Raw genomic sequence first — 16,332 nt, forward strand, 5'->3', positions numbered from 1 at the left:
CATAACACAACTTTATTTTCTTATACTTACGATTCAGAACCAAAAAAATGAAATAAAATAAAATAAAATAATTATTGAATTTATATTATTTTAAAAATAAGAAATAGAATTTATAATAAATAAAAAAATAAATTTTGAATTGGCAATAAAAAAAATTGTTCGAAGCGAACCATAATCATCCGTACATATAAACAATAATTTGTTGGAGAAGACAAAATAAATGAAATATTTAGTTTTAAGGGTAAAAATGTTCACCTAACATAAAATAGAGAAAACCTGTCACTTTTAATATAATTGAGGGAGCAAATGTGGATAAACAAATAACTGAGAGGAAAAAAGTGTTATAATCATATAACTCAGAGGGAAAAGTGTACAATTTTTCCTAACCGGAAACTTTTAACTCGATTGCTATAGTGTCTGGTTCAGTTAGAACCGAACCGTGGTCATCCCTACGTATACGCAATAATTTGTTAGAAAAAAAAAATAAAATGTTTGCTTTAAGGGTAGAAATGTCAATTTAATATATTGGGGGTGGGAGGGAGGGGGGGGGGGGAGAATCGTCACTTTTAGAATAATTGAGGGGGCCAATATGCTAACATGAATTATTCGGGGGTAAAAAGTACTATAAGTATATAACTTAGAGGAAAAAAGTACTATTTTCTCTTAATTAAATTTTGAATTAAAAAATTATTAATTACACCTCATAAATGAGGTTTGACTAAGGTGGTGCAAATAGCAAAATTATTAATTACACCTCATTAATTTAAAATATTTTTAAAAATTGATATCAGTGTTGTAATTGCACTTTGTTTTTAATAAAATTATAGTATTTATAATATATAAAGTACAAAGTATATGATAAAATTGTGATATATATATATATATATATATATATATATAATATTTTTAAGTAAACATTGGCATGTTTGGTAACATACTTAGCTTATCAGCTAATTTTGACTTATTTGACCACTATTAACTGTTTGACTTAGTTAAACAGGTCATATGAATATTTGATTAATTAGCTTTTTGTAATAACTTATTGCTCCAAAATGTTAAAATTCAAAAGGCCGCTTAAAGCAATTTTTTCGATCAGCATTTTGAAAAAGTCATTTTGCATGTAATCAACTATCAGCTAACAGCTAATCTACCAAATATTTTTCTACAATTAATTATTTAATGCTATCAACTAGTCAAACACACTAAGCCAATCATCGATTTACCAAACACCTCGTTAAAATATTTAAAAATAGATTGTATTAAACATTGTATAAATTTTATAAATTTATTGCTAGACGATTTATTTGACAGAGTAAGTGAAAGACAATATCAAATAAGACAAGCAAAGCCACTAAAATGTTAACTTATCAAATAAGCTAAACCTTTAAATATCTAACAAGTTTGAGACGGTTTTACTTGTTCCTTGACTCCCTTAAACTATGCATTCATTTGTTTATAGTACAATATTTTATTTTTGGCTTGTAGGCATACATACAAATTCTTAAATTTTATCTTTATATATATATATATATATATATATATATATATATATATATATATATATATTGTTAGTAAAATAGGTCATGTTTGGTAAATGGTTGTTAGTTGTTAGCTTATTGCGTTAATTAGAGAGTATAACTAGTTGATAACATTAGCTGATTGTAGAAATGTGTTTGATAAATTAGCTGTTAGCTGATAGCTGTTTAGTATAATTTTTTTTTTCAAAAAGCTAATTGAAAAAATTACTTTGAACAGCTTTTTAAATTTTAACATTTTGGAGTAACAAAAAGGTAATTAATTAACCAAACACTTATATTAATTCTTTAACTAAGTTAAACAATTAATAATGATCAAATAAGTCAAAATTGATTAAAAAGTTAACTATTTTACCAAACATGACCTAAGTATTTGTCGAACATTCAAATAAAATATCACAATAGAATTTTTTTATTTTTTATTTTATAAGAGCACATTATTCAATGCAGTAATCTTAGAAATTATTTGGTTTAGAATATATCACATAACTTTTTGATTATATGAGTATTAAAATGTTATATGTATTTATTTAATTCCTAGCTAAAATATGTAAAACTTCCTTAAACAATATAAAATCTTAAAAAATATGTATGCTTTATAAAAATTTGTGTGAGGTTGTCTAGACAAATTTTAAATATGTAATAATTTTTAGTAAAAAATATAATATTTTTTTTATATGTCAACTGTCAACAAATATTATTACATTTTAAGTATTTTTAACTAAATAATATTTCTTATTCATTGAAAAATAATAGTGAAAATGTAATACTTTTTAATTCATAGAAAGTATTATATTTTCGTTAAAATGTTATACAAAACTAGTCCTATACCACATCCCTAATCCACCACACAAACTCTAGAGATTTTCACTTCCAAAGCAATAATAACGCGCCAAACCCTTCTATGTATAAAATGAAATTCACGCACACACGTATATATGAAACTAAAATCACTATCAATATAAAATTTAGCGTTATAGCTAGTAACGAAGATATCCTTCAAGTACGTTGTCAAGAGAACAATTTATTATAATATCAATTGTCAAATCAAACGCTTACTATATTATGTCAATTCTACATTTGTCAAACATGCATTCTATTAAGGTACCAATTGTTATCTCAGCTCTCCAAGCCGTCCCTCAATACCCAACAATTAATCCCTCCCAACACATGTTAGTATCAACTACACAACAAGCAAATTTGATGCCGATTGTCAGGATTAAGTGCTTACCATTACACCCCAAACGCTATAGCTAGTAGCGAATTGATTGTGCAACTTTATTTCTTTATACTTACATAGTGCCACGTTTCAATAGCATGATGTTGGAGTTTACTTTTCAGGTCGTCGCCCAACAACTTTATTTTATTATACTTGCAAAACAATTAACATCGCATTTTGATGATAAGATGTTAAACTTAGCTCTTTAAATCACTGCTCCAACGAATTTAATTTTAAATTCTTAACTAGTATACTAAATTATGTGTATTCACTCTTAAACTTTTAATTTTTATAAATGATCACATTTAGTCTTATATATTTCAATTTTGTCCTCTATTTACATCTTATGAATTGATTATCAACTATAAAGACAAACTTTTAATTTTTCATACATCTCAAGGCATTTAACTTTGACTCTATAAAACTCCATTTAGATGCCAGAGTTACTAAATACTGGTCATAGAAAAATGGAGTCTTCATGTTTGTCATTATAGTTGAGATTGAGTTCACCTGCAAATAAAAGACTAAAAATGAAAAACATAAAACAAAATGTGATAATTTTGAAAGAATGGCATTGAAATAATAGTAGAAGACTAAACATGATATTAACAAATTGATCAGTTTAAATACTTGAATTTCAATGAAGGTTTAATTTTTGTATAAATCTCATTTTTATTTTTTATTTTTGGCATACGTATTAATAAATATGTATAACATTTAAAAAACAATAGTAAATTGTAAACTAACAAGTATGTGTATAGCCATATCATCCTCAAATTTACCAAACCACATAAGATTTAATTACATTATTAAACCAAGAAAAGAATTAAAAATATAAACCAAAAGGTATAGTCCCAAAAGCCCATAACAACACTTAAAAAGTAAACAAAACCGAAATTTGACTAAATCAAATACGGAGTATATGACAAGGAAAAAACATTATCAAGAGCAAGAAGGGATTATATATGTGTATATAATGAATATGTATAGCAGTTTGGGTTTGGAGCCGCTGCGAATTTCAACTGTTGACTTTGTCATTGCCATTGCTGCTGGTAATAACGCTGCCGTTATTATTGGCGTTGGAGGTGTTAGTAACGTTGCCGGAATGGGACGGGTTTCCGATGAGGGAAGTAATGGCGGCCGCCAGCGCCGCCGTGAAGTTGGGATCGCTGGCGAGGGCGTTGACGGTGTCCGCCAGCGGGTTCTGCGGAGAGGACTGGTGCGGCGGCATTGAGGAAGGAGCGTGGATGTTGTTTTCCAAGTCCTGAGACAATTGAAGGCCGGAGAATTTGGATTGGTTATACAACGCCTGCCCGAAAATCTGAGGCAAAAGTGCGGCGGCGGTATTCTGGGAAGGGTTTGGGAATGGGAATTGGAAGGGGTTTGGGGGTCTGGGGAATTGGGTTTGGTTTGGGTTTTGGTTTTGGGTAAGATCCAATGTAACAGTGGGGAATGGAGCGGAAGCTGAGATGGTGGCCATGCTTGAAGAGCAAGGAAGGAGGGTTCTCGCTAGGAAATTTGAGTTCATCAGCCCATCCGCACTCGGCATGGATCCCGACAGCAGCATCTTCGCCGCCGACGAGGTCGTCGATGCCATTGCCATGGCTGCCGGCGGCAGTGGGTGGTTGTGGTTTCCTTCATAAGTTGTGATCAAGATTGTTCTATCCTCTGCGCATCTTTGAACCTGTCAATGCACCAACATAAATATATATAATAAGATAAAGTGAACCTCTTTGTTTAATTCTCCATCTATTATTGTTTAATATATAAATTATTAATTTATTATAACCAGTTTATAAAATTAAGAGAGTTCGAACCCCTTCTTGTTTTTATAGAAAAATCAATCTAGTTAACACTTTGTCCCTTAATTAGGGGTATACCCAACACTTTGCCTCTTAATTAGGGGGTCATTAATCTGAGTATAGTATAAGTTTAAAGATGTCTCCTACTGTTAGGATCTGAATTAGCAGGTCACTAAATGGGAGTATCAATATATATAATGTCTATTGCTTACGCCGCATTAGGTTTAATCCTACACTATTTAAATTTTATGTTCTTACCTATAATTTATTATTCAGGAATCAATTGAGTTATGTTGCTGGTACTAGCTAGAACATGTTAATTCTGTTTCTAGAATCATTGACTAATTCTCTATATGACAAAAGTGGGTGAAGACAGTAAATAGTATCATGATCTTGACACTGGGAGTTGGTAAAGAGATTATGGAAAGCATACTTGTTTTCGAACTGGGCAACCAGCGGCCATGGTGCACCGGTAATAAGCTCTAGGACACGGGTTCCCCTTCGCCATTTTCTGGCCATATTTCCTCCATTGACAACCATCTGTAATCTGCAGAAAAAGAACGACAGAATTATTGAACATATGAAAAAAAGATCAGATTTAACTTAAATAGTACGGATCGGAGTAGTATTATTGTTGATATTATGAATGAGATCGATGAGGTTGATATATATTATTATTACCATGGGAGCCTCTGATCGAGCTCGAACGGAGACACGAGCCTTTCGCATGGTGGCCTCGGTGGCTTGATCAACGCTACCGCCTTTTGAAGCATTTCCAGATCTAGCCACCTTATTAGATCCCCAACCGGACCCTTTTTCCGGGCTGTCCTCTCTGGATGCCTCGTCTATATTGTTCGTCGGCGACTGCGACCGTTCCCGGCCGCTCCGCCCCTCCGACGACGACAGCGACGCCTCATCGGGCTCCGTGGGTCCTCCTCCTCCTCCTCCTCCTCCAGGAGCAAGACCGAGATCCATGAATTGTCTGGGCACCATTTGGCCTCCATTATTATTGTGACGCGTCTGCTTAGACTCCTCCATTTTCCCATTGCTTTGTTGTTGTTGCATTAACGTCATCAAATGCATCTGGAGAGAAGTGTAATTGTTGTTGACCTGATTCAACGTGTCTCTCAACCGTCGATTCTCGCCGTTCATCCTCTCCAGTTCAGCTTGCACAACCGCCAGCTGAAACATTATTATTATATCATTAATCATTTATATTCATTGAATGATGATTTATCATAGAAAGGGCAATTAATGCTGCTATCAATCAACCATCTGAGGATTTAATAATTTACCTCGCTTTTAGCTCTTTTGTCTTCTGAATTCGGTGACAACTCATCCTCCACTATCGACTGATCACTGCTGGTGTTCGCCGTGAGAAGATGCAAACCGGTCTGAAAATTCAAGAATTTATTCATTTAATTTTAAAGAAAGTTGAAAAAGTCTGTATAGAAAAAAAAAATCAAATTTTGATCAGAAGTAATAAAAAACTCATGAAACCCACAGACAAGAGTGAGGACCAAAAAAAAAAAAAAAAAAAAAAAACCGATTCTTTCCGGTGTCTTACGTTAATAGTGAAATCCAATTCAGTGGACGTGCGCAAATCTTTAACGTCGTCGTCAACGGCGGAGGCCCTGGAATCTCCATTATCCTTGGTATATGCAAAGAAGTCCATCTCACCTAAGACGGTTGTTTTATGATCCTGGTGTTCTTGGGCATGGCGAGCCCGATGGTCGGAGCAGTTGAGGTTGACCGGGAATTGGATAGTGGGGGGAGGCGACCTGTTGTTGACCGGAGACTCCATGGATGAGGGGGAGAGAAAAGGTTCGAGCTTTATGAAGTGGTGGCGGTGGTTTTGGGTGGGTTGAGAAGAAGGGGGTTTGGAGCGGTGGCGGGGGTGCAGGGTGATGGGATCTGGATCAAAGGAGAGTCCACTGCGTGAGGCCATATATGAAGATGGATGGAAGAGATGAAGAAGAGAGAAAGAGAGAGAGAAGAGGAGATCGAGAGTAGTGTGGGAAGTGAGAATGCTTTGAATGCAGCTGTGGACTCGGCAATAAAAAAGGGAGGTTAAGACTAAAGATGGAAGACCAAATACACACACACAATAGAGGCAACTGACTATTGTACATACAAGAGGACTTACGCTTTCTAGAAGAGAAATTGATGGGATTTATCTTGGAATTTATGAGAAAAGTGTGATCCCCCTTTACTCTTTTACTCTTTTCTATCTTTCATTTTACTTCTAATTATGTCTTTAAGTCCTTTTTTTTTTTAAATCTATTAATAAAAAAAATTATTGGTGAACGTAAAAAGTTATTGAAAAAGGCCAATTTTTAATTGTTTAATAATAATAATAATGTAATGATGATTAATATAGGAAATTTCTAAATGGAGCTTACGCGTATAAATTAAAGTTTAATTGTAGTCATTATCAATTTCTATTTTCGTGGAATTTTACAAATTTAATGGCCAGGGAAGGTAGATCTAATGTCTTATATTCTTTATTGTAAATTTAACAAATTAATTCTATTTTTGGTTCTAGATTTATAGGTAACAATTCACTTTTAATCCTTTTTTTGTGACATGATCATTTTTAGTCTTCAGTCAACAAAATCATTAAAATTATGTAAAATATAATTGTATTTAGGTCTTCAAAAATAATTTTTTTTTTTAAAACATACAAATAAAAATACAGTGGGTCAACCCGCTTTGTATATATATATATATATATATATATATATATATATATATATATAAAGATAAAAATGTCATTGTATTTAACGATATTTCAACAATTTTGTTGACGGAAGACCAAAAATAGTCATCTCACAATAATATTAGAATCAAAAGTAAATATTTAAAAAAATAAGTATTAAAAGTAGACAGACACCTATAAATATAGAACTAAAAATGGAATTAACTCTAAATTTAATCATATTAGTTAGGCACAAGTGTCAAATAAGCCCATCTACTACTGCGAAGTGCTCAATTTCCACCACGAACTAAATTAAGTGTCAAATAGGTCCATCTACGAGTTAAATTTGTTCAATTAACTTTTTTTACAGGTTAATAACAGGTTACCTATTTAATTATTAAAATAAATAAATAAAATAAAATAAAATAAAATATAAAAATAAAAATAAAAAAGAATACAGCCACTGGCTGTCCTCGCCGGACAGCCGGTGGCTGCCATTTCAAAGACAGCTGTGGCTGTCTAGCAAGGACAGCCGGTGGCTGTATTTTTTTTTAATTATTTTTTTAATAATTTTTATATTATTTTGAAATTATTTTTTTAATAACTAAATTGGTAACCTGCAAAAACAAGTCAATTACCTGCAAAAAAAGCTAATTGAACAAATTTAGTAGGTAAGTGTAGTTAATTAGCGTTTAATTTAGTTCATGGTGGGAATTGAGCACTTGACAATAGTACATGGGCCTATTTGACACTTCTCCATATTAGTTATTATGGGATAATTTCACTTATACCCTTTAGATTTAGGCTAATACCATTTGAACCCATTTTTGTTATACAAATTACACTTGGGACGTTAGCTTCCATTCTCTTTTTTCACTTACGTCCATTTAATATACATATATATTCCATTGTGCTATTGGCATGCTTTTCTATTACCAAAGAATGTTTTCTAAGAAAATAATAGAAAAATGCATCTTTTAGTGTTGAAAAAAAAAAATCAAATAAAGATGATTAGAATTTCATCATATTAAGGTGCATGACAAGTGATAACCTTTTTCCTTAATCATTTCAACTACTCTTTGTAGTTTAGTTGTTTAACCTTTTTACTCCATTCATATTTGTCTCCATGTATTCCACTTGTACTAATCTTATCCATAAGTTTACAACAACTATCCAAATTCACCCGTAACATTTACGTTGTATGTGTAAAATTTAAAAAAAAAAAATAATTAGGAAAAAGCTTGTTAAGTTAACTAGAAAATTTGACATGAGATAAAAAATTATTACTTTTTTGAGACATGTGTCTTGGGCTTGAGTGGTGAATTGACGTAATAGGCAATTAATGGCCTAATGTGATGGGGTATCCTATTTGGAGAAAGAAAAAAAAAAAAGAAAAAAAAAATCATATTAGGAGCTTTATGTAAGGCAACTACTTAGATCATAATAAGCTAATCATAATAATTTTAAGATTGTATAATAACCGACAAATGAAAACTTTGTCTCTATAACTTGGACACAGTCTTCACTATTTGCTTAAAGACAATAAACATTATGTCTATCCGTCATTCTTGAATTATTGTTGTTGAGTCCCTTAGTCTACAATTAATCCCTTGTTAACCATAAGCTAGCTTTCAAATAATCCTAGTTTAGTTTCATCAACAACTTACCGCAAATTATATCATCATGGACCAAAGCCAAGTTTTTCAAAGCATTGAATTGCTCTAAAATTTCTATCCCAATGAATAAGGCATGCTTGTCAATTTTTTAAATAAACTAATAGGAAGCAATGGTTAGTATAGGAGTAAAATTAGTGGGTGAGGTGTCAAAGTAGGGGGGCCAAAGTAGCAAATGGGAGGACTAGTGGGGAAAAGGGTCCAAATAGACATTGACAGAGAGGGGAATGGAGATAGACGCGTTCCAACTATTCACCGCCCCAATTCGCCCGCCACTTTTGCTCCTCTTCTCTTGACTTTATAACCTACCAAATACGCTATTTTTCCTCTAAAATATTTATTTCGTATGAAGGGAAAATGACACTTTTTCCCCCTATGTTATATGCTTATAGCACTTTTTCCCCCTGAGTTATTCATGCATCCACATTTGCCCCCTCAATTATTATAAAAGTGGCGGTTTTTCCCCCTGATAATATTAAATAGACATTTTTACTCTTAAATACATATTTTATTTATTTCTCTTGTTCAACAAATTATTGTTTATACGTAGGGATGGCCACGGTTCGGTTCGAACTGAACCGAACACTATAGCAATCAAATAAAAAAAAATTCGGTTATGATTCATAACATAACCCAATATTTGGGTTTCCGTTTATTAAAATTGTGAAGTGGAAAAAAATAGATTCTGAACCGTGAACCAGAGGTTCAAATCAGAACAACTACTAGCAATAGCTTAAAATTAGAATTATAATATTTGCAAATAGTGTATGTTTTTTTCGCATTTATATTGACTCTCACATATAAGTATATATAATCGCGATTTGGTTTTTATTTTGAATCGTTGTTTCACAATTTCGGATCCAATTTGAACTGTTGGTTCAAACATTATTTTAAAATTTTTTTTTTATTTTTAAAGTATTCTAAATTCAACAATTAATGTATTTTATTTTTTCAAATTGTGGTTATAATTTGTTGGAGAAGTAAAATAAAGGAAATATTTATTTTAAGGGTAAATATGTCCATTTAATATATCAGGGGGGAAAATTGCCACTTAAATAATATAGGGAGAAAAAGTGCTATAAGTATATAACACAGGGGGAAAAAGTGCCATTTTCCCTCGTATGAATAATAAAACTTTATATATTTACTAATTGCTTATAAATTCATTAAATACTAAATATAATTAATTAAATAAAAATCTAGTAAAATAATAACTTATTACAATTAGAAATAATTTTGCAGGGCTCAAACGGCTTCTAAAACCCGATTCCACTTCAGGGAGACTCGTGCATCTCATTGTGCCACGTCGGATTTTCTCCTTTTCTCATGCTTGTTTACATCACGTTGACCTCTTCAGTCTCCGTGCACACCGGGTCATTTACTCCTTTTCCAACTTTTTCTTTTTAACCATCAATATTTTTTGTTTGTAAATGAATCTTTTCGACCCCAAAAAAGACACATAAATTTAATTATACTTACACTAATGATTATATATTTAAATAATCTTCATTCGAGAATAAGGTTTAAAACAATACTAATAATTAGTGTTATAACAATCGAAACGATTGAAAAACGTGATAATTGGGGTTTTAAAAAAAAAAAAAATCTTTTAAACATTGCTCCTGTGGTTTATTTCCTGACTTTAATAATTATTTAATAAAATGTTTTCCTATATACATTTTTTAAAGAGCAATTCTACATACTCCTAAATTTTGCCTAAACCTCTCATCATGACGTAATGTTTGATTGATAACTAAATTTATTTTTAATTAGTGGTGAGGTCAACTAATATATGTGCATCCAATAAATGTAAATCGCATCATGATGAAAAAGTTTAGAGGGAAAACAGTTTTTAAAAAATGAATATAAGGAAGAAAATAGGTTTGGGTGAGTGATCAAGGATTATAATGAAAGTTTTATGACGATAATCAGTATGAGTGGGTAGTTATAGTCATAGAGAGGCCGAAGGGATTGGGTTAATGGAGATTTTGAGTTAATTGAAAGAGATTGGTAGAATTGGGCAGAGGTAGAATTAGATGTTCAACAAGTTATTTTTATATTTTATGAGATGAATCGTTGAATTATGTTTTCAGTCGATTGTTCATGACATAAATCACGTGTCATTGATTTTGTGAATATTAGATTCTCGATATTTTAATATGTGATTTGTGATTTGTGTCACTAGTTATATGGAATGACATGTCATTTCACCTAGTTTATTGTTGATGCTTTGTTGCATTAGTGTGATAAATGTAATTCAAAAAACATACATTATGATCTATTTTAAAATGTGATAAATTAATTACTTTATTTATTATTTTAAATTTCAACGAGTTTTAATAAAAACGTCACTTTCAAACCGTAAAGATAATTTTAAATGAAAAAAAAAAGTGCAATAATTTTTTTTTTTTTAAACAAAAAGTCTAAACAGAGTCTTCTTTTGAAAGTTACACCAAATGTGTAGGAAGCTTCGTAGATATGTCTACCGATGCGACATATATATTTGAACTAATTTATGGTTTAAGTTTTTATAATATTTAATTTAGTAAGTATTAATTAATAAAAATATATTGTTAAAAAATATGTTAAATTTTTTGTTGAATATATAATGTTTATTTTTTAAATGATAAAAAATTAAAGAAAATAATCAACAAAAGTTGATTTGATAAATGAATTATTAATAAGTCATATAAAATTTGATAGGAATACTAAATTTATTTTTTAAGTAAGTTACATATAGTGTATGGTTACTATAAATTGCCAAGTGTATTGTATATTTTTTTAATAAATTAAAAATATTACAACTTTTACTAATTTCAGTACTCATAATACGCAAGCCAGGTCCCATATTTAGTTGTCACATATTGCATATATATTATTTAAGGATTCAAACTTGTACTAAAACACTTGACAATACAACTATTGTCACTCTTTTACACTGCGTTATTCTAATAATATATTTCCAGTAACATATTTACCCTCACTAACCACTGAAGTTGTTGAATTAAGCACAAAATCGTTTAGAACTACATTGAGAAAAATTATTATAGTCGATCACTAAATTGGGTATTAACCCGTTTATTTGTTTATATTTATTGAAGGAGATTGGTATTGAGAAAGTCTGAGACGGTTTCAGATTAGTCTTGATTCTTGAATTGGCTCTTTCGGATTTACGTCGTGCGCCTTTCATTATCGTTTTCGTCTGCATGCAATTGGTTTGGAAGTTTACTATTTGAAAATTTAATTAAATGGTAGCTGAAATATAATACGTAATCTTATCATCGATCAATAAATGCATGCTTATTTTCTGCATGCTAACCACCAGACTTGACTTTCTACCTCCATCGAGAATTGAATATACCTAATGCCATCCTTATACAGATATACACTGTCAACAATTCTTAATTCAAATTGTTATAAAGTTCGTGCACAGATCAGAGGTCAGAACTAAGCACAAGGTACTTGGCAATGTCATGTGTTTGATTCTTGTTAATATCATTTAGCTAGATCGAACATGTACAACATGTTTTTAATTAGTATAATTTATTTTTTTTGTGTGATTTGTAGACTGTTATATAAGAGTGGAGTTAATTTTTGTGAACTTTTAATTAGTGGTTATCCTGTATATACAGAATGAAAACTATGTTAACATTCTTACGTGGGGCAAGGGAGTAAAGAAACCCCACTACCTTTGCATTACTAACAGGCGTGCTATAGAGTAGTTGTAAATTACGGACTACGGAGTAATAAATTAAATTTCAGCAAGAATTTAATTAGATGATGCAATATTGTGTCATTGTATAGATGCGTGAAGTCGTACGTGTACAAAAATGTATGTATGTAAATTGTAATATTACCTTTAAAGTAATTAATTATCCAATTAATTAATCTCAAACAACCGAAACTTCTAGCTAGTCATTTAGATGATGTTGAACCACATAATTATACAAGCAAATTTCACTTTTAATTCTGGACTATTATGACTTACAAGTCTGATTCGTTACGTTTAATTGTGTTTTATTATTATGTCATTAATTTTTATTTATTTGCTACAATTAGTCATTTGTTTGAGTTTTAATTATTCCACTTGATGAGTAATATAATGACCAAGAGTTCGTGGCTTGATCATCCTCGATTCAACCTGGGATATTTGGATGCACTTCTCCTTATTTATAGAATTGATGACTTGATTGCTTTATTTACATAATCATATACTACACCACACCATCACCACCACCAAACACCATCACCACCACCAAACACCATCACCAACCCCACCCCACCACCACCAACACCACATCACCACCACTACCAACACATGCCACCACCGACATCATTCCACCACCAACACCACCACTTATTATTATTATTATTATTATTATTATTATTATAACAAATAATATATTAATTTTCAAAAAAATGAAACAAACAGAAAAATACAATTTCTAAACTTTCAACCAAACAAAAAAAGATAAATTTCTGACCTTCAACTAAATAGTAAAAAATTAAAATATTTTATGAAAAATGATTCATTTAAAAAAAAAATCATTTCTCAAAAAATATTTTTCAGGTTTCAGAAATGGACCCTAAATGTGGCAATGCAAAATTACTTGAAGCCTAAAACGAGATTATATTTGCTCTAATTTAATTGTTGTCAAGGAAGTATTTTGCAATTATTATATCATAGGAAACATTGGTGTTTACTTGAGTTGTCTTTTCGTGAGCGCCGGGGTGGGTAGGCAAAGGCATGCACAGGATAGAGGAATCTTATAATATTGCCATCATTCTCTTTACCTCGTAACCTTATCTTATTCAATTCCAAGAAACTAATTAAAACAAAATAGACATATGGACAAGATAAATTATTTCTTGACTTTACGTCAACCAAAGAAAACAGTGGCGATTGAAAAACCTTCTCTTAATTACTCGTTTGAATTGAAGTAACACTTAAGTTTTTGTTTTTTGTTTTTGTTTTTTAAATTGACTAATTAGTAAATTAAAATGGACTTTTAATTTAGACTTCTGGCATGACGTTAGGTTTGTGGTGCTAGAAAAATGGCGACAAAGCATCAGTCTAATATTTCATGTTCAACCCCTTCAGCTCAAACAAGAGGTTAGAAGAGTTTTTGCCTTTTAATTCTAAACAAAACTACAAAATGAAGAGATATTATATATAAGAAGTGGAATTTTAGCCTCTAAATTTTTGTCCTGATTTGGTCACAAGTTGCAAATGTAATGTTCAATTGTGTCAAAGTTGTGTAGACCCAAAGGACTAAAAAAATATTTTTATTTTTATTAAATATATGTTTCTACCATAATACCTACCCTCAATATTGAAGTTTATGTACATATATTAGAAAATCAAATTTGAATAAAATTGTTAAGGCGAAGGACTAAAACTGCACTAAGGTGAAAAATATGAAACCAATTTTGCAATCGTTAAATATGATGAATTTTTTTCGTCAAGGTGAGAGAGAAACGCGAACAATTGTCTTAGTGATGCCACAAGGGAATCCTCCTCGTATGGGGAATTCTTGCCTTATCGTTCTCGACAGCTTGGTAGAATGTTGAAGGAACCTCACACCAATCGGCCCAGTCACTGCTAGAATACGTTACTAAAATTTCGCTAGCTCATCAGCTACCTCATTCTATTCACGGTAAATATGCTTGACTGATATCACCGAATCCTCGCCGATCAATATAATCTCTTGCACTCATTGATATGAGGAATTAAATTTACTAGTAGTTTATAACTCAAGATTTAAAAATGAAATTTTGGCAAGAAATATTGATCATATTCTACCCCTTTCAGAATTAATCCTAAACAGAAATCTACAAAAATGAAGAGGTACAGATAGAGCTGTCCGAGAGGTGGTGGTGTGGTTGCATTATGCGATTCGGTTGGACAATTTAGGTAGATCGTAAAATTACAATCTAGTACTCCTTCACTCCCATTTTATCTGACCTACTTATTATTTATTGGTTAAATAAATTTTTATTTATTTATTTATTTTCTTTAGTATTATTTTACTTATTTTTAAATTTGATTTTTGTATTTAATAATACTTTTAGTGTAATTTCTAAATATATAAATTTTGTATACTAATACTAAACTTAATATTATGAAAGTTTGAATTAAAAATAACATCTGTCAAACCTCGTTAACCGAACCAGACACATAGGGGAGAGTAATATTCTAATAAACATTTGAAGTGCATATTATAATACAAAAGAAGATTGATGAGTATTAGGCGGCTGCGACTTAGAGAGTCGAGTTTAACATCGTGTCATTGAAATGTGACGTTGATTGTTATGCCAGTATAAAGAAATAAAATTGTGCATACACTACTAAATATCACTTTTGGTGCAGTGATAAGCACATGACCTTGAGGCTGGCAAAGTGGCAAGTGCTGGGAGGAGATTATTGGATGATGGTTTGGATGGCTGAGGCCAGTATCCTGGCATCAAAACATGGTGTTGATTTCTACGCAAATATAAGAAAATAAAGTTGCGTACTCACTAGCTATTAACTATAACTTTTGACGTAATAATAAGCTTTTGATTATGACATTGAGATATTAATCAAAAGAGATGAACATTTAATAATAATAATAATAATAATAATAATAATAATAATAATAATAATAAGACTGAAATTATGATAATAATAATAATAAAAAGACTGAAATTATGATGGCGAAAGTGGAAACGCGTGTGTAGATTTAATTTAAGCGGAAGGGTTGAAAATATGGCACGCAGGGTCCCATGATTAAATTTAAAAATAGTTAAATGAACATAAAATAAAATATCTGGAAGAGGCAGTAGCACAGTTAGGGCACAAGATGGAAGATGGAAGATTGAAGAAGGAAGAAAACACACTTTATTAATTTGTAAATATTATTATTATTATTATTATTTTCATATTCTAAATGAGGCACCAACGTGCATGCCTCCCTACACTCAAGTTGACGCATCTTTGTCATCACTTCATAGTTTAATTTATTTTCTGTGTCATCGTATTTTATATTTTTAGATGGGTTAATATTATTTTTGGTCTCATACTTTAATGGCGTTATCATTTTTAAGAGTAAGTAAATGGATTAATATTATTTTTGGTCTCTTACTTTAATGGAGTTATCATTTTTAGGAGTAATGCTACATACTTTTCCTAAATTTTTCCTCATAACATAGTACCATCTAATTCAATTCTTTAAATTAGTATTTGATAACATGTATGTTGGGTTAACTGATTCACGAACATCAAATTAATATAAGTCACATTACTTATACGGGTGTGGATGAGATGTTGCGTACAGTGTCGTCTCTTCTAACTTAATCACTTTGAAGTCTTACCTGACACAAACATGATTAGGCTGCTGTGTGGAATTCTAGTGCCCCATGGAAT

General features: G+C 31.1%; 1 protein-coding gene across 1 annotated transcript; it reads right to left on the bottom strand.

Annotated features, from left to right (window-relative positions):
- Positions 1-3,497: 3,497 nt before the first annotated feature.
- On the bottom strand, positions 3,498-6,621 carry LOC109187853 (probable WRKY transcription factor 31). Its single transcript, XM_019338212.1, has 5 exons — positions 6,124-6,621; positions 5,852-5,950; positions 5,238-5,738; positions 4,990-5,103; positions 3,498-4,438 (listed from the first exon to the last, which is right to left on the bottom strand). The coding sequence occupies exons 1-5, from the start codon at positions 6,502-6,504 to the stop codon at positions 3,773-3,775; spliced, it is 1,761 nt and encodes a 586-aa protein (XP_019193757.1). The 5' UTR covers positions 6,505-6,621; the 3' UTR covers positions 3,498-3,772.
- Positions 6,622-16,332: the final 9,711 nt, after the last annotated feature.

Source organism: Ipomoea nil, unplaced genomic scaffold, assembly GCF_001879475.1.
Source record: "Ipomoea nil cultivar Tokyo-kokei standard unplaced genomic scaffold, Asagao_1.1 scaffold1421, whole genome shotgun sequence".
In the NCBI taxonomy this organism is placed as follows: Eukaryota; Viridiplantae; Streptophyta; class Magnoliopsida; order Solanales; family Convolvulaceae; genus Ipomoea; species Ipomoea nil.